Genomic DNA, 20,206 nt, shown 5'->3' with positions numbered 1-20,206 from the left:
GTCCTAGGCCAGCCTGGGTTCGAGAGCCAGAGAACTTGCAGCCATCTTTAATCTGCTGCTGGGGGTCACTTGGGACACTAGAGGTGGCTCAGTGGCCACAGGTCATCTGTTCTTGGGCACCAGTACCAGCTTCAGCGCAGTGGCCAAGCCCATCCCTCACGACCTCCACTTCACAGATGGAGAAACTGAGGCTTAGGTTACTAATGTGATTGCCCAACCCCTAGAGACACAGTTGCACATTTGCGTATTAGGCCCCCTGAAAGCTTCCACATAAAAGAAACTTGTTCAGTATTTTCCAAGCTGACGGGACAATGGAACACTTCTTTTTCCAAAGAGCACCTATTAATAACCTGTGGCACATACTTTGGGGAACTGCTCGGTTAGAGCTTTGAATCATCCCGCTTGCTCCCCTCGTTCCGATGCTGTGTTTTCAGTCAATGGTAATTTGGTTTCTGATGTAGATTCTCATGCCGATGCTGCTGTGAGCATTTTGAGCAGGGTGACCACCGAGTTTCTCATTGTAAATTAGCACATTGATATTCTAGAGGGCGTGTTTCGTGTTACCTACGTTCTTTTGGTTTTCCTGTCATGTTTTTTGTTGGTTTGTTGATTTTAGGCTGCAAGGAAATGTGTGGAATGTTTTCATAAGACATTAACATGTTGTTTAATGTTTAGAAATGCCAGAACTGAGTTTCCCCCCAAACTGGCTTCAAACTCCATCCTCTCAAATAATTCATTCTCTGACGGGTCTAGACTAGTTGAGATTTAAATTCTCTAGGTATCGATAAAATTCAAAAGGAACCTTCAGGGTGGCTTATCCACAGAACATGGCCTGAAACTCTGCTGTCTAAGCATATTTTCTCAGGTCTCCTCCCAACAAGTTACCAGTGATTTATAGTGACAGCTTCTGCCAGCTAGGATGACAAAGAGCGCCTGGTAGGATGGTTAGTGTTTGTACTCACGCCACTGTGAGTGAAGTGAGAATTCCTTGTATTTCCGTGTTACCCTGGAATTCCTCATCATCTGGTAAGGTTTGGTTATATTCTGAAAGCAGTTTTGTTCCTTGCAGTGGTAAGGACAAGCAAATATTTTCACCCAAAGAAAAGAAGTGAGAGAAGGAGAAGGCGGGGCAGAAAGCAGTCTCTTCTGACCTGTGTACCCACCGGGAACCTTGGCTGGGGCCATCAGGGTGTTCACCATCGTCAGCGTCGGGGAGGGAGTGTGTGTGGACTGTTGGTTTCGCTTTTGCTGTCACTTCATTCTCGCTGAACATGTCTATGTAGAAAGTGAACCTGCATCTGGTTTTTCAGGTCTGTAAATAACCAGTATTGCAAAAAGGTGATTGGAGGGATGGTGTGGAACCCGGCCATGCAGAGATCATTATCAGTGGAACATTTAGAAACCAAGAGTCTACCTTCCCGGTCTCCTCCTATTACTCCCAACTGGTATGTCCTCCTTTTTTTGTACTACCTGCCAGTAAACTCTATCTCTTTTAAAAATAAAAACTCAACTGAATAAATTTTTTACAAAAAATCCCTAACTGTAAATGGCCTAGGATCAGAGTTTACATTTGCATGCTTTGACTCTTGGAGGAGTGTTTTTGTGAAATGCACAAGTCTGGCTCACCATTTTCCTTAGTATATAATGTTGGGGTTTTTTTTTTTTTTTTTGGATAGTTATTTTGTCTAAATAAATTTGAAGCAGGGCAGCCTCCTGAAATTCCTCTTGAAGTTATATATAATGCATACTAGCATATTCATGTTTTGAGAAGTCCTGCGATAAAGAAGCACGTTTAACTTTATTTGCTCTCATGTTTCCTGTTAACATCACACAAAATAAACTTCGGGGAAACCTAGTAAAGGTATGTAATGTAACTGATGTGGGGGTGCCTGACCCTCAGCAGCAGTAGCAACTGCACAGAGGAAGGCAGCCTGCCAGCTTTTATGATGATGGACTCGGCTTAAAAGGAAGGAAGGGGCAGTTTGGCAAAGTGGGGAGGGCACTGGGTTTGTAGCTGGAAGAGTCAGACTCAGATTTTGGTTCTTCTGTTCATTAACACGTTTCTTTACCTTTCTGGTCTCAGTCCTTCCATCTATAAAAGGGTTGAAATAATGATGGAATAATAATGTACAAGTGCTTTGTAAGCTATCCAAAAAGGACCAGGTAGAATAATAATAATTATTACTATTATCATCATCATCATCATCATCATCATTATCATTATTTTATTATAATGTTCCCCAAAGACAGGCATCATCAGGATGGGAAACCAAGCCAGAAACATGGCCCCAGCTCCACCCTGAAATCAGAGTATGGCTTTCTGCTCACTGCATGATGGACAGGGTGGACCTGTAAATTCTCAAGGAGTGATCTACCAGGGACTAAGGAGCATTCCAACAGGCAGGCTGAAGAAAGCAGCAGGGCCACTGGGCAGCCTGACCTGCACTGGGGCCGGAGGCTCTGGGCAGGGATGGTGATGGTATTTAGCGTTAGAAATCGTAACGCAACTGGGTAGATTGGTTTCTTGGTTTCCAAGATTTAGGCACTCATCCTGTAGTGGTAAATTTATGCCACAAAGTGGCAGCTTCATTTGTCTGGAAGTCCCTCGGGCAGCAGTGCCAGGGCCCCAGCGCAGGGCTAGGATGGCGTCCAGAGGAGCAGCGGGATTTGATGTTGCCACACCCGGGGCTGGAGTGCTCCACTGCTGTTTATGCTCCCCTCCTGAGGAGTCACAAGCCTTTCTGCTCTCCTTTGGACACAGTGTTATTGATTATCTGGGCCCAAGGGGAATCGCAGCTAGTGGAGGTCCTGACGGTCCCAAGGAGAAATGGCTGACAAGGAAGGGGAAGGTGGAAAAACAGGGCAAATAAAACCGAGAAAGCTCAGCAAGCCTGAGATCACCCACCGCAGGTGCCGGTGCCCAGGGGCTGCCCCCGGCGTCCTGAGGACATTGCCTCTTTTCAGTTATTTTTCAGGAGCCAGGTAGGTACAGCTGAGGCTCAGAGAGGCAGTGTGACTTGCCTCATGTTGCACAGCCATTGTTGCTGTTGGAGACACAAGGTGGTGCTGCGATGGCCATCTAATATGTCACGTAAGGGATGTGTTTCTTCCTGGATCAAGTGAAATTTACATGAGGGGATGTCATTGAAATAAGGTTTGAATTTTGCCAAAAAGCTTACTTGGGCTTCTAAACCTTTTCTTTATACTGTTCAAATGAATCAGAAAAATTGTCTGATCAGCAGGCAGCATGCCTATTTATGCACTGAGAGCTTGAGTTCTCCCAGAAGACTAACTCTTCCTAAATCAGTACTCATCAACTCCCCAAAGGGCAAAAACCCGGCCCATCTGCCTGTCTCTAAAACTGAGGGGCTGTACCACTGAGCTAAGAGTATTGGGGACCTCGTGGTCCTTGGTAGATTCTAGAGTAGTAATGGGTTAACTGGCTCTTAAGTTCCAACCGCATCAGCCAAGGCATCCTTAGAAAGGTCAGGGTAGAAAGGTAGATCACGGAAGTCTGATCAAATTCCTGAGTGGATTCTGCTTTCGGCACTTCACCCTGAACCTTTCCCCACCAGGCGAAGCCCTCGGCTCCGGCACGAAATCCGAAAGCCACGGCACTCTTCAGCGGACAACCTTGTCAACGAGATGACGTATATTACTGAGACCGAAGATGTGTTTTACACCTACAAGGGCTCCCTGTCGCCCAGAGACAGTGACTCCGAGGTTTCTCAGAACCGAAGCCCACACCGAGAGTAAGGAGCTTCTGTCAGTCTCTTTCTTGGTAACTGCTCGTCTGGGCTGTTGAGGAACTGGCTCAGGCCTGATGGCCTTTTAGGAGGAGGCAAGGGCCAGAGGCTGCAGCCAGCTCCCTGGGGTGCTTTGCTCCCTGCTAGGCTGAGAACATAAATCAGACCCTCCCTCACCAGCAGAAGGAAAGCTGTGTGCCTGGGGTCGAGACCTTGCACTGCTTTTTGTCAGTGACCTACTGTCCATACTTGTCACCTCTCTCTCTTTTTTTTAAATTTTATTTTTTTAATTGAAATGTGATTGATTTACAGCATTAGTTTCAAGTGTACAGCAAAGTGATTCAGATATATATATATATATATATATATATATAATATATATATACATATATATACACGTATATTTTCAGATTCTTTTCCATTATAGTGTTAGCTCTCTTGAATAATGTTCTCTCCAGTTCATGAGCAAAGCCAGCTTTAAACCATTTCAACCTGAGGAGTATTTACCCAGAGGTTGTAGCCGTGTTAACTGTAGTGGTACTTCTCTAGATTCTCAGACCGCTGCAGGATTCCCCATCCCTGATAATGTGCTTATTTCTAGCTGTCTATGGAAAGCCTTCTCAGAACCACAGTATGCCCTCAGGGTCTTTGTTCTCTTTTTGTTTTTAATGAATAGTTAATATAAAGAAAAAACATGCAGAGAACAACTCTTACTCTCTTCGCTGAATTTTTGTCAAGGACGGTTTGCATCAAATTCTTTTATGTTCCTGCTTTCTGTTTTTTAATGAGACAAACTCCCTTCACATTTTAAGGTCAGGGAAAAAATATGTCTCTCCTAAAATCCTGGCTTGAGTCTTTTTATTATTCTATACGATAATATCTAATCCACTAGTTCCCTTTTTGACTTGATTATCAGGGAGCTCAGAATTGCATTAGCTTCTCTTAGCCCAGGTTTCTGGTATAGTCCCTGCTCTTCCTTCCTTGCCTTATTAATGGGTCTTATTTTTCTCTCTGGTTTTAATGAATTCACTGTTCTACCATATCTGCACATTTTAGAGTAAATGTGAAAATCATTTTTTGGAGTGGACAAGACATAAATCATTAAAAAAAAAAATGACCTAAGCATGACAGGAATAGATCATCTATTAGGAAGTCAACCATGGTCATTGGGCATCCATTCTGTTAAGTCCCATACTATGCCCAAAACATAGAAACATACAGTGCCTCCCCTAACAGCAGACGATTAGCAAGAAGGCACTTCAGCTAATCTGCACATTTTTACCACTCCAGCTACTAGGCTTAAAGCATTAACTGCATCCTGATTGTACTCTAGGCACCACAGGCAAACCACAAATCTCGCTTCCCACTTACGTGTGAGGTTGCTTCCTCTCCGCTGTCCCTGACCGCAGCAAACATGGTTTCTAGCTTCTCTGTGCTCTTAACGCCTCTGGGTAAATACTCCTCAGGTCGCTGTTTCCTTGTGGCCTGAATTTGGATGATGCTTTTGTTGCAATGATCACTATCTCTTGCTCCAACTTACACCCCCGTTGAGGCTGCAGTGGAAGGTGTGAGTTCCTTTGTGTGATGCTGTAGTTTTGCAGATCTAGCACAGGGCAGGAGTGCAGGCATGCGTGACTTGAGCCAGTTTGAGTCTGCCAGGGGCTGTGTCGCTTTGGTGAGAGGAGAAAGAGGGTTTAGGGCTCTGATCGAGGGCTCAGGGATGCCCAGTCACATCCTCCATGTGAGATCCTCCTGCTGTCCCATCATGGAATTGGGGAGTGTCTAGACCTTACTGTCCAGTCCACTAGCCACATATGGCTATTCAGATCGAAATCATTTAAAATAAGACAAAACTTAGGTTCAGTTCCTCAGTCACACAAGCCTCATTTCAAGTGCTCAAGGACCACGTGTAGGTAGTGGCTACCATATTGGACAGCACAGATCCAGGACAGCTCCAGGTCCTGGGTGGAGGAGAGATGAATTCTGACCAGTGGTGTGTGGACGTTCTAAAGGGCTACACTCATTGCCGAGTCCAGCAGCACACTTTCTACACTCTTTGCTTCTCACTGAGGGAACGTGAAGGCAATTTAGACAAGTCTTTGCTTTCGGGGGCCTCTGGGCCAGCTGGGCAAATAACACATTGTCAGCCTTCATCATCACACTATGGGGCTCTGTCACTTTGGTGAGAGGAGAAGAGAGTTTGAGGAACTGAGGGTTCTGAGAAGCCTGCTTCCATGTCCTACATGAGATCTCCCCTCTGTGGTCTGCAGCCCCACGATGGAATTACAGAGCATCTGGACCTTCACAGGCCGATACGGCCACACACGTGTGGCTATTTAAGTCTACGTTTGTTCAGACTAAATTGAAAATTCACTTCCTCCAGCCCTGTGTGACTTAAGTAACGTGTGACCCCACTCACCCCTAGGCATTGCACATCGGTTCTTTCTGAAATGCCCCTGTGAGAGCTCGGAAGACACGTCGTCCTGGGGCGCTTTGCATTGCAGCGAAATGTTAGAAGCAGCAAGTAATGGTGATCCAAAGGCAGCCTTCTTTGCCGGGCGAGCCAACTGTGGACAGTTCCCAGGCTCCCTTAGCAGCTGTGCTTTGCAAGTGGGGCAAACAGTGAGAAAAAACGCAGCCCCTGCCAGCTCGCTTAGGTAGGGAATCGCTTCCTGCTGGCAGGAAGCCGCCTTCTGCTGGGTCTTCAGAGGCAGCTGGCCTCTCTGAGAGTCCAGGGGCCCTCCGTTGCCCAGGGCAAGAAAGGAAGGTTCTTCTGTACTTGGAAGAACCATGGTGGTTTCTTCATTGAGTACAGTCATTCCGAGAGGGATTGGTTCTAGGACCCTCCCAGGTACCAAAATCCACGGACGCTCAAGTCCCTTATGTAAAATGGCAAAGTACAGATTGGTCCTCCGTAACCACAGCTTCAGTTCGATCCATGATTGGTTGAATCCGTGGATACCAGGGTCAGATGCAGGGCTTGCAAAATGTTTAAGAAGCGTTTGACGTGTGTTACCCGGCAAATTAGTGTGTGTTGAGAAGCAAGAAGAAGTATTCTGTTGGAGAAATCAGATGAATGATATCACAGGCAGCGAGGAGGGCTCCTTTTGGGAAGAAGAATGAAGTGTAATGTTCTGTGCTCGTGGGAACAAGAGAAAGAAAGAGAAAGGAGGAAAAAGAGAGGTCTGACTCTGGCTCCAGACCGAGTGGCGGAGCTCAGGCTCTCTGAACATTAGCCTCGGGGATGAGTCACCGCCGTTTGTTCCGTATTTATAGCAGCACGGCGGCGTTTATGAGTATAGTTGGCAGTTTGCTTTGTGCCCGAGAAGGCCGTCCTCTTGTTCCCCCCTCAGCCACTCTGCGCTCCTTCCCTCACCTTGGAGCCAAGGCCAGAGTCTGCGGAGGAGGAAGTTTCCGAAAACAGAAGCAACCCACCTCCCAGAAAAATGAGAGGGGGAGCGTCCCAAAGGAAGAATGACTTTGCAGAGCAGAAGCTGGAGGAAAACAAGTTGGAGGGCAGATTAGGGTTGTGTTTGAAGACCTTCTCCTCGGAGCGAGTGGGGCCGGGGGCCACTGTGATGAAGCCTTCACTATTTGCTTCCCTCCCTCAGAGCCTGCCTTGTTCCAAGGGCACCCGGCAGCTGTGAGCTTTTATTTCAGAACTTCTGTGCACAAAACAACATGAATACACTTAATGCTGCCTAACTGTACACTTTAAAAATGGTTAAGATGGTCAATTTTATATTACATGTGTTTTACCACTATTTAAAAAATGTTTTTAATAGCTTCTGTGCATTGGAAGGAACTTTGGGAATTCCTTCCTTCAGCCTCATCACCAGTGTAGGAATTCCCTCAGCCCTGTCACCCCGTCACCTCTGTCACCCGCTCACCCTGCCGCTGCTGGGCAGCCCTCCTGCAGCGTGGCAGCCTGCTCTCTTGTTGGACAGCCCAGTTGTCCTGTGTCTCCTCAGAGGAGACCAGCCAGCTGCAGGGTTTCATTAGGAGTTTCTGTGTTTATTTTCCCTGTACCCTGCCTGCCCTTCACTCGGTTTTGGGCCACTTGTCTGCGGATGTCTGATGAATACCTTGAACCCAGCCCAGCCCAGTCTCAGCTCATCATCTTCTCACCCAGCATGTGGCTCTCCTGTGTCTTGCTAAGTGGGGCCTCATGTCTGCACTACTGCCCAGTGAGCATTTGTTGGAGCCTCAAGCATCCTCAACTCCTCCTCTTCTTCCAGGAGAGGAAGAGAAAGAGGACTAGGGTCTCTCCCAACCTCAAGCAGCTCATAGACCCAAGAAAGAAATGCCACTTGGAACGGCCTCTGTTCTGTCACCACCAGAGCAGGAGCCTTTTGGGCGCTCAGTGAGAGTGTGGAACCCTCAGTGGGAGCTCGGCTTCGCTTGGCTAACAGGCTGGGGGCAGGGCTGGGCAGGGGGTCTTTGTCATTGTCTAGGGTGTGGGAAAGAGTGGTGTAAAAAGCATCACATGAGAGCTTTTCTGCCATGGGAAACCCTGCCACTTTAACAGTGCTTGTCTTCAGAGAAGTGAATTCTGTGCTGGCTTTTGTCTCCAAAGCCTCCCGCACTTACAGTTCGGAAGCATCTGCAGACGCCCGTTTGTCTGCAGTCAGTCAGTCTGTCTCTGCCCCTTCTCCCCAGCGAGCTGGGGGTGGCCAGTCACTCCCTGGCTGCTCTGGCTCCGCAATGGCAGTGACAGTCCCCCTCCTGTCTCAGGGGCATTCCTCTTACTCCTGCTCCCTCTTCCTACCCCTTTCTTCCCTCCTTTCACAGTTGCCCCCGGGACCCCTGGTTCCAGGGGTAGCTCCCTGTGTCTCTCCCACCCCACCCACTGGCTCTCCCTCCCTCAGTCAGACCTCGCGTCCTACCCCAAGGCGGGAGGAAAGCCACTCGGTGCATAGTCTTCCCTCCTGGCCTCCCTGTGCTGCATCCTTCTCGGCATTTGATGGCCTCCTCACCATCTGTCTGTCCATCCTCCACGCTGAGCAGAACGTTACTGCAGCCTCCAGGAAACATCTGCACCCAGTTGATCAGCCCCCAAAATATAGTCGCGTTTAATAAATTATCACCTAAAAGTAACCTCTCCACCCCTCCTTAGAAAGCAGGATTGGGCACAGATGTTATTTTTGGTACTCTGGGCTGTTTGGGATAGACCATCACATTTTATACTGAAAAAGAAAAATGCCTTAAAGCCTTGTATGACATCTTCTAAATTCTATATAGTGTGATTCTAAATTCAAAATTTAGAAATTAAATAAATGTAATGAACACAAAAATATATGACAGTTTACTGCAAAGTCTGTTCTCTTCTGCTTTGTCACCTTGCTCTTTTGTTTACACGCTCGTCACCCTTTCCATCACTGTCACCTCCAGTTGCTTCCAGACGTCTGAGTAGGAATGCTATTTGCAGCTTCACGTTAAAGGTTCAGCTCCACCCCAAGAGCTGGAAATAGCATTTCCTAAAGCCCTTTGGCTTTATCCTGTTTAGCAACTTCCAAGCAGTTTCCCTTTCTGCCACTGGGAGGTGCTCTTGTAAACATCAAAGCTTAACCAAGTTGCCCTACTTGGGGAGAACTTTTTTTTTTTTAAGCTTCCTTTTGAGTAAATCAGTCTCATTTATTTTCATTTATTTAGCGTACGGCTTCAGTTCCCAAATAGCGTCGCTCTTGAAATGCCTTCCCATCCATAACACCCTTCCCTTGACCAGCAATTTAAAAACCTTAAGGCCAAACTCTTGTTTGGAAATAGCTGTTTCTGCCCTAGTCCATCACTGAGTTTTTGTCTTCAAATGAATCGAGACTGTGAATCATTCTGTGCGACTCTGATAGAGATGTTATATTTAAAGTAAGCTAATTTGAACTTGCTGGGAAACAGAGAGGAACTATTTTGATGAAAAATCCAAGGTCCCGAAATAAAGGTTTAGTAAGAGGCAGCAGCGACTGCCTTTTGTCAGTCTGTTTCACTGACTGTCTTTTGTCTGCTCCCCTTTCCCGTCTCTTAACCTCGAATGAGACGAGAGTGTGGAGGAGGTCTACAGAACAATTCTCTATTCTGAAGGCTTTTTAAGGCATCTTTTGCTAGGCCTCTGGCTCTGGAAAGGCCTAGTGTGGGTGTACATGATGCAGAGAAGTTGTGTGTCCTACATGGTGCTGGTCCCTGTAGTCCTGTGAGGTTGGACGTGGGAGGTCTGAGGAGCAGACTTGGTGTGGCCTGGAGAGGGGACAGGTGCTCAGGGACTCACATCCATCAGACTACTCTCCATCAGGTGAGGGGACAGCTTTTGACCACAGAGGTCTGTTCAGTTCTAACAGTCTGGAATTCTTGACGACAACGCTATCCAGTAGAACTTCCCACGATGACAGAAATGTTCCGGAACTGTGCTGCCCAGCTAAAGAACTTTCTAATCTTAATTTCAGTAGCCAAATGGGACTAGTGGCTGCCATGTTGGACCTGCGCTAAGATACAGAAAGACCTGTATTAGAAATAAAACGTATGATCTCAGTGTGGGCAATTACTGGATGTCACAGGCAAATAATGCAAACTAGAGTTAATATAAGTTGTCCTGAATATGCAACGTTGGTCCCATTTCCCTTGGGTAGGGAACAGTCCTGTGAAGCAGAGCTGTCAGCAGGAATGAGATGGAAGGAAAAAGCATTCAGAAGGGATGGAGACGTGTGCATCCGAGTGAGCTTCAGTAATTAAGCACAGAGTAGCCGGGCACTTGTCCCTATCACCCTTCTAAAGCAGCTAGGAAGGCAGCTGAGTTTTCAGCAGCTCCTGGCACCGCCCTACCCTCCTGCCCCTCTTCCTTGAAACTAACAGTGGTGGTGTTTGGGCCAGATGGGGGCACGGGCAGCCCATGCACTCTGGGTGTGCCTGAGCCCTGGTTTTGACCTTTGGAGCTCATCTAAGGTTCCAGGGATTGGTGACGGCTGTGAGAAGTGAAGCGCCAGCAGTCAGTAATGTTTGCTTTGGTAAAATACTAATCCCGTTGTTAAAATGTCTCCTCCTTCCCCACGACGAAGGAGCATATCCAAGAACAACCCAGCACAAAGCTGCCTGACCCGGAAGTCATCCAGTTCTGTGTCTCCATCTTCAAACGCTCCAGGCTCCTGCTCGCCGGACGGCGTCGACCAGCAGTTCTTAGAGGCCTTGCACAGGGTGACCAAAGCGGGCTCCGCCGAGGACTCCAGCCAGTACTACTGCGACAAGGTGCGTGGGCTCGGGGTCCGCCGCCGACCCCGCCAGGCTTCCCGTGCAGGGGCACCTCTCAGGCAGTTCAGTGGTTGTGACGCAAAGGGAACAGCTTGTCTCCAGCCCCTGGAGGGAGAAGTAAGGCAACTGATGATTTTCCGTCATTTTGCAGAACGATGGTGACGGCTACTTAGTCTTGATCCGCATCACGCCAGATGAGGATGGAAAATTTGGCTTTAATCTAAAGGTATGCTGTGGGCAATTGTAAGGGCGTTTTATGCTCTGAAGCACTCTTTACATGACTTTTTCACTTCCGTTAGAAATGTGCCACATACTTCAGGCTACGGAGGGAAATTGGCTCGGCCCTCAGAACAGGGAGCTTTTTATGTGGCCTTGGCAGCTGTCGAGTGTCCACTCTGTGCTTGGCGCCTGCTGTGTACTTACTTATATTTAGTTCTTCTGTCAAGTGGGGAAGTTGGTATCTTTAAACCTGTTTCATAGTCACACGCTGAGGCTCAGAGTGGGCATGTGGGGTGGTGAGCAGATCTACCCCCGAAGAGGGGTATTAAGAGACCCCTCAGCGTCGCTAAGAGAGAACAGTGGTTCGAGGACAGGGTGGTCCCCCTCCTCTGCTTCTCTCTCGGCAGGCTCTACAGACCGTGGCCTATGGGCCAAAATCCCATCTATTTTTATAAAGTTTTATTGGAACACAGCCACCTCATCCATTTACAAGTGGTTTGGCACTACAGTGGCCGAGCTGACACAAAGCCGAGATGGGTGCCATCTGGCCCTCCACACCCCTGAGCAGAGTGAGCGCGGGTGGGCTTTGCTGCCCACCCCTCAGCCGCCGTCACGCGCTCCCTCCTGATACCCCAGCAGCCCTGCTGACCGCCTGTTCTCAGAGGTCAGAAGCCCGCACGGCAGGGGACCCTTCTACAGCTCCTCTCCTCCGCTGAAAGCTCCCTTTCCAGCAACACTTAGGGGCTGTGTTTTCTGAGTTTTCCTGGGGGCTATTTGCATTTCTTGCCAGGAGGCCACCTCCTCCAAGTGCACCTTTAGTCCGTGGAAAGTGGGGGTGGCAGGGGAGGGCTTCCAAGACCCACGGGGTCAGGAGCCTTGTCGTTCTGAAAGGGCGCCAACTCCTAGGATTAGAAGTTCGAGTTAAGGTTAAGCCCTCCCTTGTGTCAGAGATGCCTGCGTGTCTTTGTTACTATGAATGACTCAAGTTTTTTTTTAATTTTTTTTTAATTTAAATGTTTCCAGGGAGGAGTCGATCAAAAGATGCCTCTTGTGGTCTCGAGGATAAACCCAGAGTCGCCTGTAAGTAAACATGTTCCATGATTTCCCAGGCTTGCTTTCCCCTAAATCTAACGGCTTTCTATTTCTGTGTCCTGTTCCTTTTTCACTGGCAGCAAGGAAGGGTTGTGTGTCAGTGCATGTGCAGATGGGGAGAGAGCACGGAGTTCATCTTGTCCAGAAGCGTGCTGCTTCGTGTGGTCCTCATGCTGCGGCCCCAGCATCACCTGGGAGCTCATTAGAAATGCAGACTCTCAGATCCCACCCCAGACCTCCTGAGCCAGAATCTGCATTTTTAGCCGGATCCCCGGGTGACTCGTGTGCACGTTAACACGCAGAAGTGCTGCTCAAGAGAAGGGAACTGAGGGATAGAGTTTGCAGTTTCGCTCCCTCCGAGTGGGCGAGTGGGCCCCCTACCCCTTCCCACCACCGCCACCCCCACCCTGCCCTCAGCCCTCCGTCTGGGTCCCCGAGGCATCCAGGAGACGATTCACTTTTTTAAAGTTGTAAACACCAAAGAGTCACTGTGCCTCCCAGGAAGGTACCAGCGTGGGGTTTTCCTCTTAAGCAGCCCTTAAGCGAGTCGTTTGCCTTTGCTTGCTGCCCATGGCCTCGGTGAGTTAAGAAGTCTCTCATTCCCACACAGTTCAGTGCATCCCTTCTCTCCGTGGTGGTTTCTGCCTTTGGGGCTCTGCTTGCAAAGGCTCTCCCCATCGCGGGATAGATAAATGCTCGCTTTTAGCCGACAGAGCATTTTCCGGCAGCACGTGGAGAAAACAAAAGATAGCGGAGTTGTAGTCATTGTGACGTTACAGTAGCAGGTGAAGCTTGGCCACGCAGGAGAAATGGCCGCAGTCCGTCTTAGCCTTCCCTGAAATGTTTCGTGACTTAGATTCTGAGCGGCCCTCCTTTAAAATCCCACAACCAGCTACCATGTCAACACGGCAGTGGATGTAAAAATAAAGACGGTGATGCCTGAGGGAGAAAGGGGAACTTGGTCACGGTCTCAAGTGTCTGGGCCCAGAGGTGTCAGGTTCTCCCCTTGAGGACCGTGTCATGGTAACGGCAGAACCTCGCTCTCCCCCTCACGCAGGCGGACACCTGCATTCCTAAACTGAACGAAGGGGATCAAATCGTGCTCATCAACGGCCGGGACATCTCCGAACACACCCACGACCAGGTGGTGATGTTCATCAAAGCCAGCCGGGAGTCACACACGCGGGAGCTGGCCCTGGTGATCAGGAGGAAAGGTAACGGCCACCCGCAGGGGAGGAGCCTTAGCACGGAGGGCCTGCCCTAGCCCAGCCGTGGTTTTGAGATGTTGAGCTCATAGCCAGCATCGGAGAACCAAGGCCTTTCCCACGACAACCTGATGGCTGACTTCTCACTTGAAAAATGTGGCGATCTGCCCACCCGGGGCCCTGCCCTTCGTGGCCAGTCCTCCGCAGGTAGGCGGCACCCACCCACCCCTTTCTGCACAGGGTGGGAGCCCCGCAGTTCCTCCCAGGCCTGGCGGGGCCCACATCACGCCCTCCTCTTAGCTGCCTGGCCCTGCTTGCATTTGCATATTCAGCCCTTTCTCAAAGGACCAAGTTATACTTTATTCATGTGCATTTGGTTCCGTTGGAGAGGCGGCAAGCGGAGTCCGGCAGCAGGCTAGCTGCTTCGGGGCTCTTCTAGCTCTGCCTCCTGCTGGGTTCAGGGACCTGGAGCAAGTGTCCTACCCAGGCTGCGGCTCAGTTTCCTCTAGTGTAAAACGAGGGTAGTGTAGTCCCTGCCTCCCTGAGTTCCTGTGGAGATAACGATGCTCATATTGGAAAGCTCTGAGGGTGCTGCCCAGTTCCTGACAGGCACAGTGAAGGGCAGCCCCTGTTGAATACCATTACTATTGTTGTTGTTGTTGTTAAAAAGCGGTAAGCCGAGTCCTTGAATCCTCCTGCCCAGCTTTCAAATACTGAAGGCAAATGAAGTCTGTGACTCAGGCCCCAGCCCTGCATCTCTGCTCTGGCCTCACAGTCAGTCGTTGGCACAGCCCACACCCTGCATACCTGCCTTCCTGCTTCCCACCAAATGCTCCCAAGTCCAAGTGGGGAGGGAGTAGCTCCGGGGTAGGGTCCCTGCTTAGCATGCATGAGGTCCTGGGTTCAATCCCCAGTGCATCCACTAAAAAATAAATAAACCTAATCACCTCCTCCCTAAAAGTAATTAAAATTTTTAAAAATTAAAAAATAAAATAAGATTCCCAAGTCCAGAGCCACCCAGTGCTAGCTCTCACCCAGCCTTCTCCATGAGGCCCTACCAGGTCTCTCCAGATCCCCGCCCGCCTCCTCCCACCAGCCCATCCTCACCAAACCCAGCTCCGTGCTCAGCACACAGTAGGTGTCTAGTGACAGTGGCTGATGTCCCTGCAGCGCCAGTAGAGTGCCTGCCCTGTCTTCATTGCTTTGCACAATTATCCTCTTCAGTTCTAATAGGGTTCTCATAAGTTAGTGTTGTTATCCCCAAATAAGGAAGCTGCAGCGAGGTTAAGTCGCCCTGCTGCCGTGCCCGGGAAGTCTGTGTGATGGTCTGGAAGGAAGGGATCCAGCGATTGGGAGCAGGCCCCTTATCACACGAAGTGCCCTGGGACGTGCTGGCCAATACAGAGAGCCGGTGGGAGAGGAGGGCCGGGGAGGGGAGTCCTCCGCCAGCACCTGTTTGAAGTGGGGAAAACGGATGTTTGTAGACTGTTAGAGCTTAAAGGGCAGTGCCTCTGGTTTTCTGTAACTGTCATGACAATACATTTATTTTAAAAATAAACATTTCAGTAAAAACTGAGTTGACTGACAGAAAAGTAAATAGTAAGGTGGGAGTAGCAGATAGGACAGAAGTCGCAAAGGTCAGCAGAAGAGCTGAGCTGCTGTGGTCAGCGAAAAGAGTGTGGTCTTCCGGGTCAGATAGGCATGGACTGAATTCCCGTGTCCTGTCCTGAGAGGACAGATCACTTTGGACAACTCTCTTGCCCTGTGAGTCAGTTTCCTCATCTGTAAAATGGGCATAGTGACAGGTGGTTCAGCATGGTGCAGATGCGGTTCAACTGTGCAGGAAAACACAGAAGTTGTTCCTTTTCTTCTCCTTTCCTGTGATCTTAAAGGCAGTAGGGAGTCATTGGAGGCTTTTGAGTAAGGGAGCCACTTCCCGTTCTGGGTAGAAAGGGAAAATTCAGAGATGATCCCCAGGTTTCCAGTTTGGGGGACTGGAGAAGGAAGTGGCCTTGGCCGGAAAGAGGCACGTGGAGCTGGGGGGGTGGGGAATAGTGTGCATGGTGGGGGAGGGGCTGGGGCTTGTTTCCACCCGTGCTGAGTCTGACGTGAAGGGAGTGGAAGCACAGAGGAGACGTTAGGACTAGAGGTGTTCACTAGGCAGCCTCGCGTGTGGCGGCGGCCGTGAGCTGGAGATGGACCTGACCGAGCTCTGTGGGACAGTGGTGTGGTGGGGAGAGCGCCTGACCGCACACCTGTTTCCTGGGAAAATACCTGTTTTTAAGGGTGCAAATGAAAGGGACATGAGAAGGAGAGAAGGGCGAGGGCAGAAGGATAACCAGGTCAGAGAGAGCAAAGGGGGGAGATCTGTTTTCTCTGAAAGCGTCCTTTCCCTTTCTCTTACCTTTGGCAAAAGCCTCTGAGTCCTAAACACCGTCATTTAAAATGAACCAGAAAGATTAGTATGTCATTTTGTATAATTAGCACATATTGAATCATTCAACAAGAAGTAGTGTCTTTGGTGAAAATGATTACCATGTGCTTAATCATTTAATAAGATGTTTTAAACCATCCGCATTCAGGTGTCGTGAGTGTAATTTGTGGGGAGGAAACTGATCACCCAGCACACGGTGCACAGGCCAGACACACTCTTTCTTGTCCATACAGCTGTCCACTCATTTGCCGATATCAAATCTGAAGACGAGCTGAACCAGCTTTTCCCAGAGGCCATCTTCCCCGTGTGTCCGGAGGGTGGGGACACGTTGGAGGTGTCCATGGAACAGCTAAAGAAAGGCCTCGAAAGCGGGACGGTGCTAATCCAGTTTGAGGTAAGAGACCCCGAAGGCCGACTCCCGTAGCCTGGACCCCCAATCCCTCCGTGGGCTGCCCGGCTGCTGCTGGAGCATCCAAGTCTCCAGCAGCCGTGCCCATCGAGGGACCACGGAGAGGCTCAGAGCCCCAGGGAGAGCGCGGGGGCGGGGACGACAGCCCGTCACTGAACTCTGCCTCACCCTCCTGTTCTAGTAACTGATCGGTAGTCATGGAGAAATGTGTCGGGAATCAAGGAGGTGGGACTCTGAGCATCTTTAGCTGCCAACACAAAGGCTTCAAAACACCCGGCAGTCGAAGGTAGTGGAGAGGCAGTGTGGGTGAGCGCTGAGGGGTGATGGAGGAGCCAGGCCCTGACCCCACCAGGCACACGCTGTAATTTGGAGCACTTAGTCTTATCCCATGAGGGCACAGCGGCTTGACTTCCCAAGTCCCCCAGAGCCATGTGAACACAAGTAGAAACCAAAGCCAGACCCCATCTTCTTTCCCTAGGAGGGACCTCTCATCATGGGATTGAGACTCTTGACAAAGACACATGCAGACACTTTACAAAACAAAGTCGGACCCAAGGAGACTCGGTTTTCAAGTCAGTTTTACTCATCACTAACAGAATGAAAATAGAGTGTGTTTGTCTTCCACATTTTTTAAAGATGGTAGAAAGCAGAGTAGTTCATGCAATAAAAGATAACAGAAAATCACAGAGAAGCATAAAGTAGGCTGATAAGAGAAAACTGATTATGATAAATGACACCATTCACAGTCTGGATTCACAAGTTGGGACAGAGCGTCTCGGGTCGGATTCAAAAGCAGAAATCTGCACTGCATTGTTTATTAAAAAGCCACATAAAGGAAAAAGTCACAGAAGCAAAACTAGGAAATTTGTCACATGTATGTGACTGCATATTGATTCAGGAAAGCATGAGTAATGTGAATATCAAACAAGAAAGGTGCAGAGGCTTGAATGAGTGAGAGGTTTATTTAACAATGGTGTAAGGAATAGAATGTAAGTAAAATACATTATTAGAGAAATGTGTATTGAATGATAGTAGAAAGTAAAACCCACGAGTGAAAGGTGAAGGTAACTGACTCTCCCCCCAAAAAAATCAATAGAGAATTTTGAACTTAACAGCCTTGACAGATAACATAGACAAAAAATAAGTTCGTATCTTGTGGAAATGAGATCAGGATAAGAGCATAGGAATAATATGATTACTTGGGTAGAAATGGTAGACATATACTGAATGTGTACAGAGAGAAATAGCCCTTTTTTCCAGTAGCCTGCAGGAGGCTGTGTAGGCTTAAGATTTTAAAGGAGGAAAATGTAGAGGCTGTGTTCTCTGGCTTAGCTTCGCAAAAAAATTCAAAGTTGAAACATACATTTTAGACAATAAAAATCAATATTTTATGACACTCCAAAATAATTTAAAAAAAAAACACTCTAACTCTCTTAAAAGCCAGTTACAGAATATATCAGTAATGGAGAAATTGGAGGGGAATAGCGAAGGGGAATGGCACTGTGGAATCATTCATTCATTCATTCGTTCATTCAGCAAGTGTGTACTAGGTATTTACCGTGTGCCAAACGCTGGATCCGGATCACAATGAGGGAAGGAGAAGGGGGTTTCTGGCCACAAGGAAGAGAATCTAATTTTGGTATATTTGTGGGGTTGAATCATCATAAGTCCCAGAAACAGCCAAAGACCAAGATAGGACAAGGTTTCATTACACAGAATGTATGTTCTGTAGGAACTGGAGGTGAGAGGGTTCCAGGAGGTCCCCTGGGGTGAGATGGGATTAAGTGTGGAGGGGAGGGTGTTCCAGGAAGCTCACAGCCTGAGTGCAGACTAAGCTGAGGGTGTCAGGTAGGGAAACAGGCCTTCCCAGGAGGAGCAGTGTGGCCAGGAGCTCTGGGAGATGCTTCCAGGGGATGGAAGCTCAGGAGGAACCCGGTCTCTTTGATCAGACTGTCCACCAGGAGGCGCTGTGGTCTCTCAATGAGGAAAACGAGGCGCCGGGTCAGGAACAGCGCTGCAGAAAATCCCCTCCTCTCGGGTGGCTCCCCTGTCATGTTTCACATGTGGGGATCCCACACCAGATTTTCCTTGAACAATATTCATTGAAATTCATTAGGAAGATTAAAAATGCTTCAGAAAGAAGTACCCACCTATCCCCCTGTGTTTTTGACTTAGTGTTTCTCAAAGGGTGACACCCTGATCACCTGTATGGACATCACCTGAGGACCTTGTTAAACGGGCCCAGCCCACAGCTACTGAATCAGCTGTGCTGGGAGGGAGCCTGGATATTGGTTCTTAAGATCACCAGGAGTTGTTTTTTAGTTAAAGTATAGTCAGTTTACAATGTTGTGCCAATTTGTGGTGCACAGCATAATGTTTCAGTCATGCATACACATACATATATTCGTTTTCGTATTCTTTTTCATTATAGGTTACTACAAGATACTGAATATAGTTCCCTGTGCTACACAGTATGAACTTGTTGTTTATTTTATATATAGTAGTTAGTATCTACAAATCCTGAACTCACAATTTATCCCTTCCCACCCCCTTTAACCCCTGGTAACCATAAATTTGTTTTCTATGTCTGTGAGTCTATTTCTCTTTTGTAAATAAGTTCATTTGTGGCTTTTTTTAGACTCCACATAGAGTGATATCATATGGTATTTTTCTTTCTCTTTCTGGCTTACTTCTTTTAGAGCTTATGCTTGGACTATTAGAAGAAATAAGAAATGGAGAACCTAGAATTTTTAGGTTTAAATTTTAGTATGTAGACATTTTCTTCATTTAGGAAATGTAAACATTTCCTAGAAATTAAGTAGGAAAACCTTCTTTTTAGATAAACATCTTTGCAGAATTCCAGGTTGGAGTAGTTAACAGCAGAGCTGCTCTGCGATGGAGCTGATGGGGTACCAGGAGCCCTGCCTTTCGGTCTCTCCACACGGCCCCCCAGGGATCCCTAGTCTCTGGAACGCTACCTCACGATCACTGTTGTAGGTAGGGAAGGTGTCCTACACAGCTGCTGGAGGATGGGAATATTAAAGGCAGACGAATCAGACTGGAAGCTGACACAGAGGGAAACCTTTAATGCACACTTTCTCTGTGCCAGGGGCTTTCTATGCATCATTTCACAGAATCCTCAGAGCCCGATACAGGTGCTGTCATTAGCCCATGATCCCCAGATGGAGGGTTGGAGTCTCGGAGCGCTTACCTCACAGTCATGGCACAGCTTGCCTGGAACCCAGGCGGGCTTAGCTCACAGGGCTGGTTCTCTCAACAGCTGTACAACCTTCATGTAGTTATAAGGGTAACAACAAGATGCTATTTCCATGTGAGAGTTCCGATTAGAATAGGACAACATCAGAGCTAGAAAAGATCTGAGATGCTGTCTTGAGCAGACTTTCAGTCCTGGCTCAGCCACTCACTCCCTGTGCGACCTCAGGCATGTCCCTTAACCTCTGTGGCCTCTACTTTCCCATCTATAAATTGGGTATCTCCAGGGTTAGATGAAATAACTACTTAATTCATGGTCTGGTGCATGGTAAGAGTGCAGTAAAAAGTAACAACTATCATCATTTATAAATAGAAGCTCCAAGAGCCTAAGAACCTGCGCCATCTCCAGACGAGAAGTGGTCCTCAGGGCTGTCTGACTCGAGTCGCAGCTGTTCTGGTTCCCCACCTGCTCCTCCAGTGCCGTCAGCAGGTGTGCAGCTTGGCTGTTGGGGGGCTGTGCTCTGGACAGGAGCCAGAAGTGGGCACTGGTTCCTAGCACGCCACCCACACCATGGCACAAAAAGCCCGCCTTGGGGTGGTGGCTGGGCTGTAGACAGAATCCCTCCCACGATGACAAGCTGGTTTTCAGCAAAGC

General features: G+C 48.5%; 1 protein-coding gene across 1 annotated transcript in view; it reads left to right on the top strand.

Moving 5' to 3' along the window:
• PTPN3 (protein tyrosine phosphatase non-receptor type 3) overlaps window positions 1–20,206 on the top strand; it is a 131,191-nt gene that overhangs the window by 91,780 nt on the left and 19,205 nt on the right. The window contains 7 exon segments of the mRNA XM_006180789.3: window positions 1,311–1,445; window positions 3,576–3,752; window positions 10,790–10,976; window positions 11,131–11,205; window positions 12,222–12,278; window positions 13,348–13,504; window positions 16,163–16,323. Coding sequence (XP_006180851.2) covers window positions 1,311–1,445; window positions 3,576–3,752; window positions 10,790–10,976; window positions 11,131–11,205; window positions 12,222–12,278; window positions 13,348–13,504; window positions 16,163–16,323 — 949 coding nt within the window.

This window comes from Camelus ferus, chromosome 4, assembly GCF_009834535.1.
Source record: "Camelus ferus isolate YT-003-E chromosome 4, BCGSAC_Cfer_1.0, whole genome shotgun sequence".
Taxonomy (NCBI): Eukaryota; Metazoa; Chordata; class Mammalia; order Artiodactyla; family Camelidae; genus Camelus; species Camelus ferus.
This window is presented reverse-complemented; position numbering and strand designations above follow the sequence as displayed.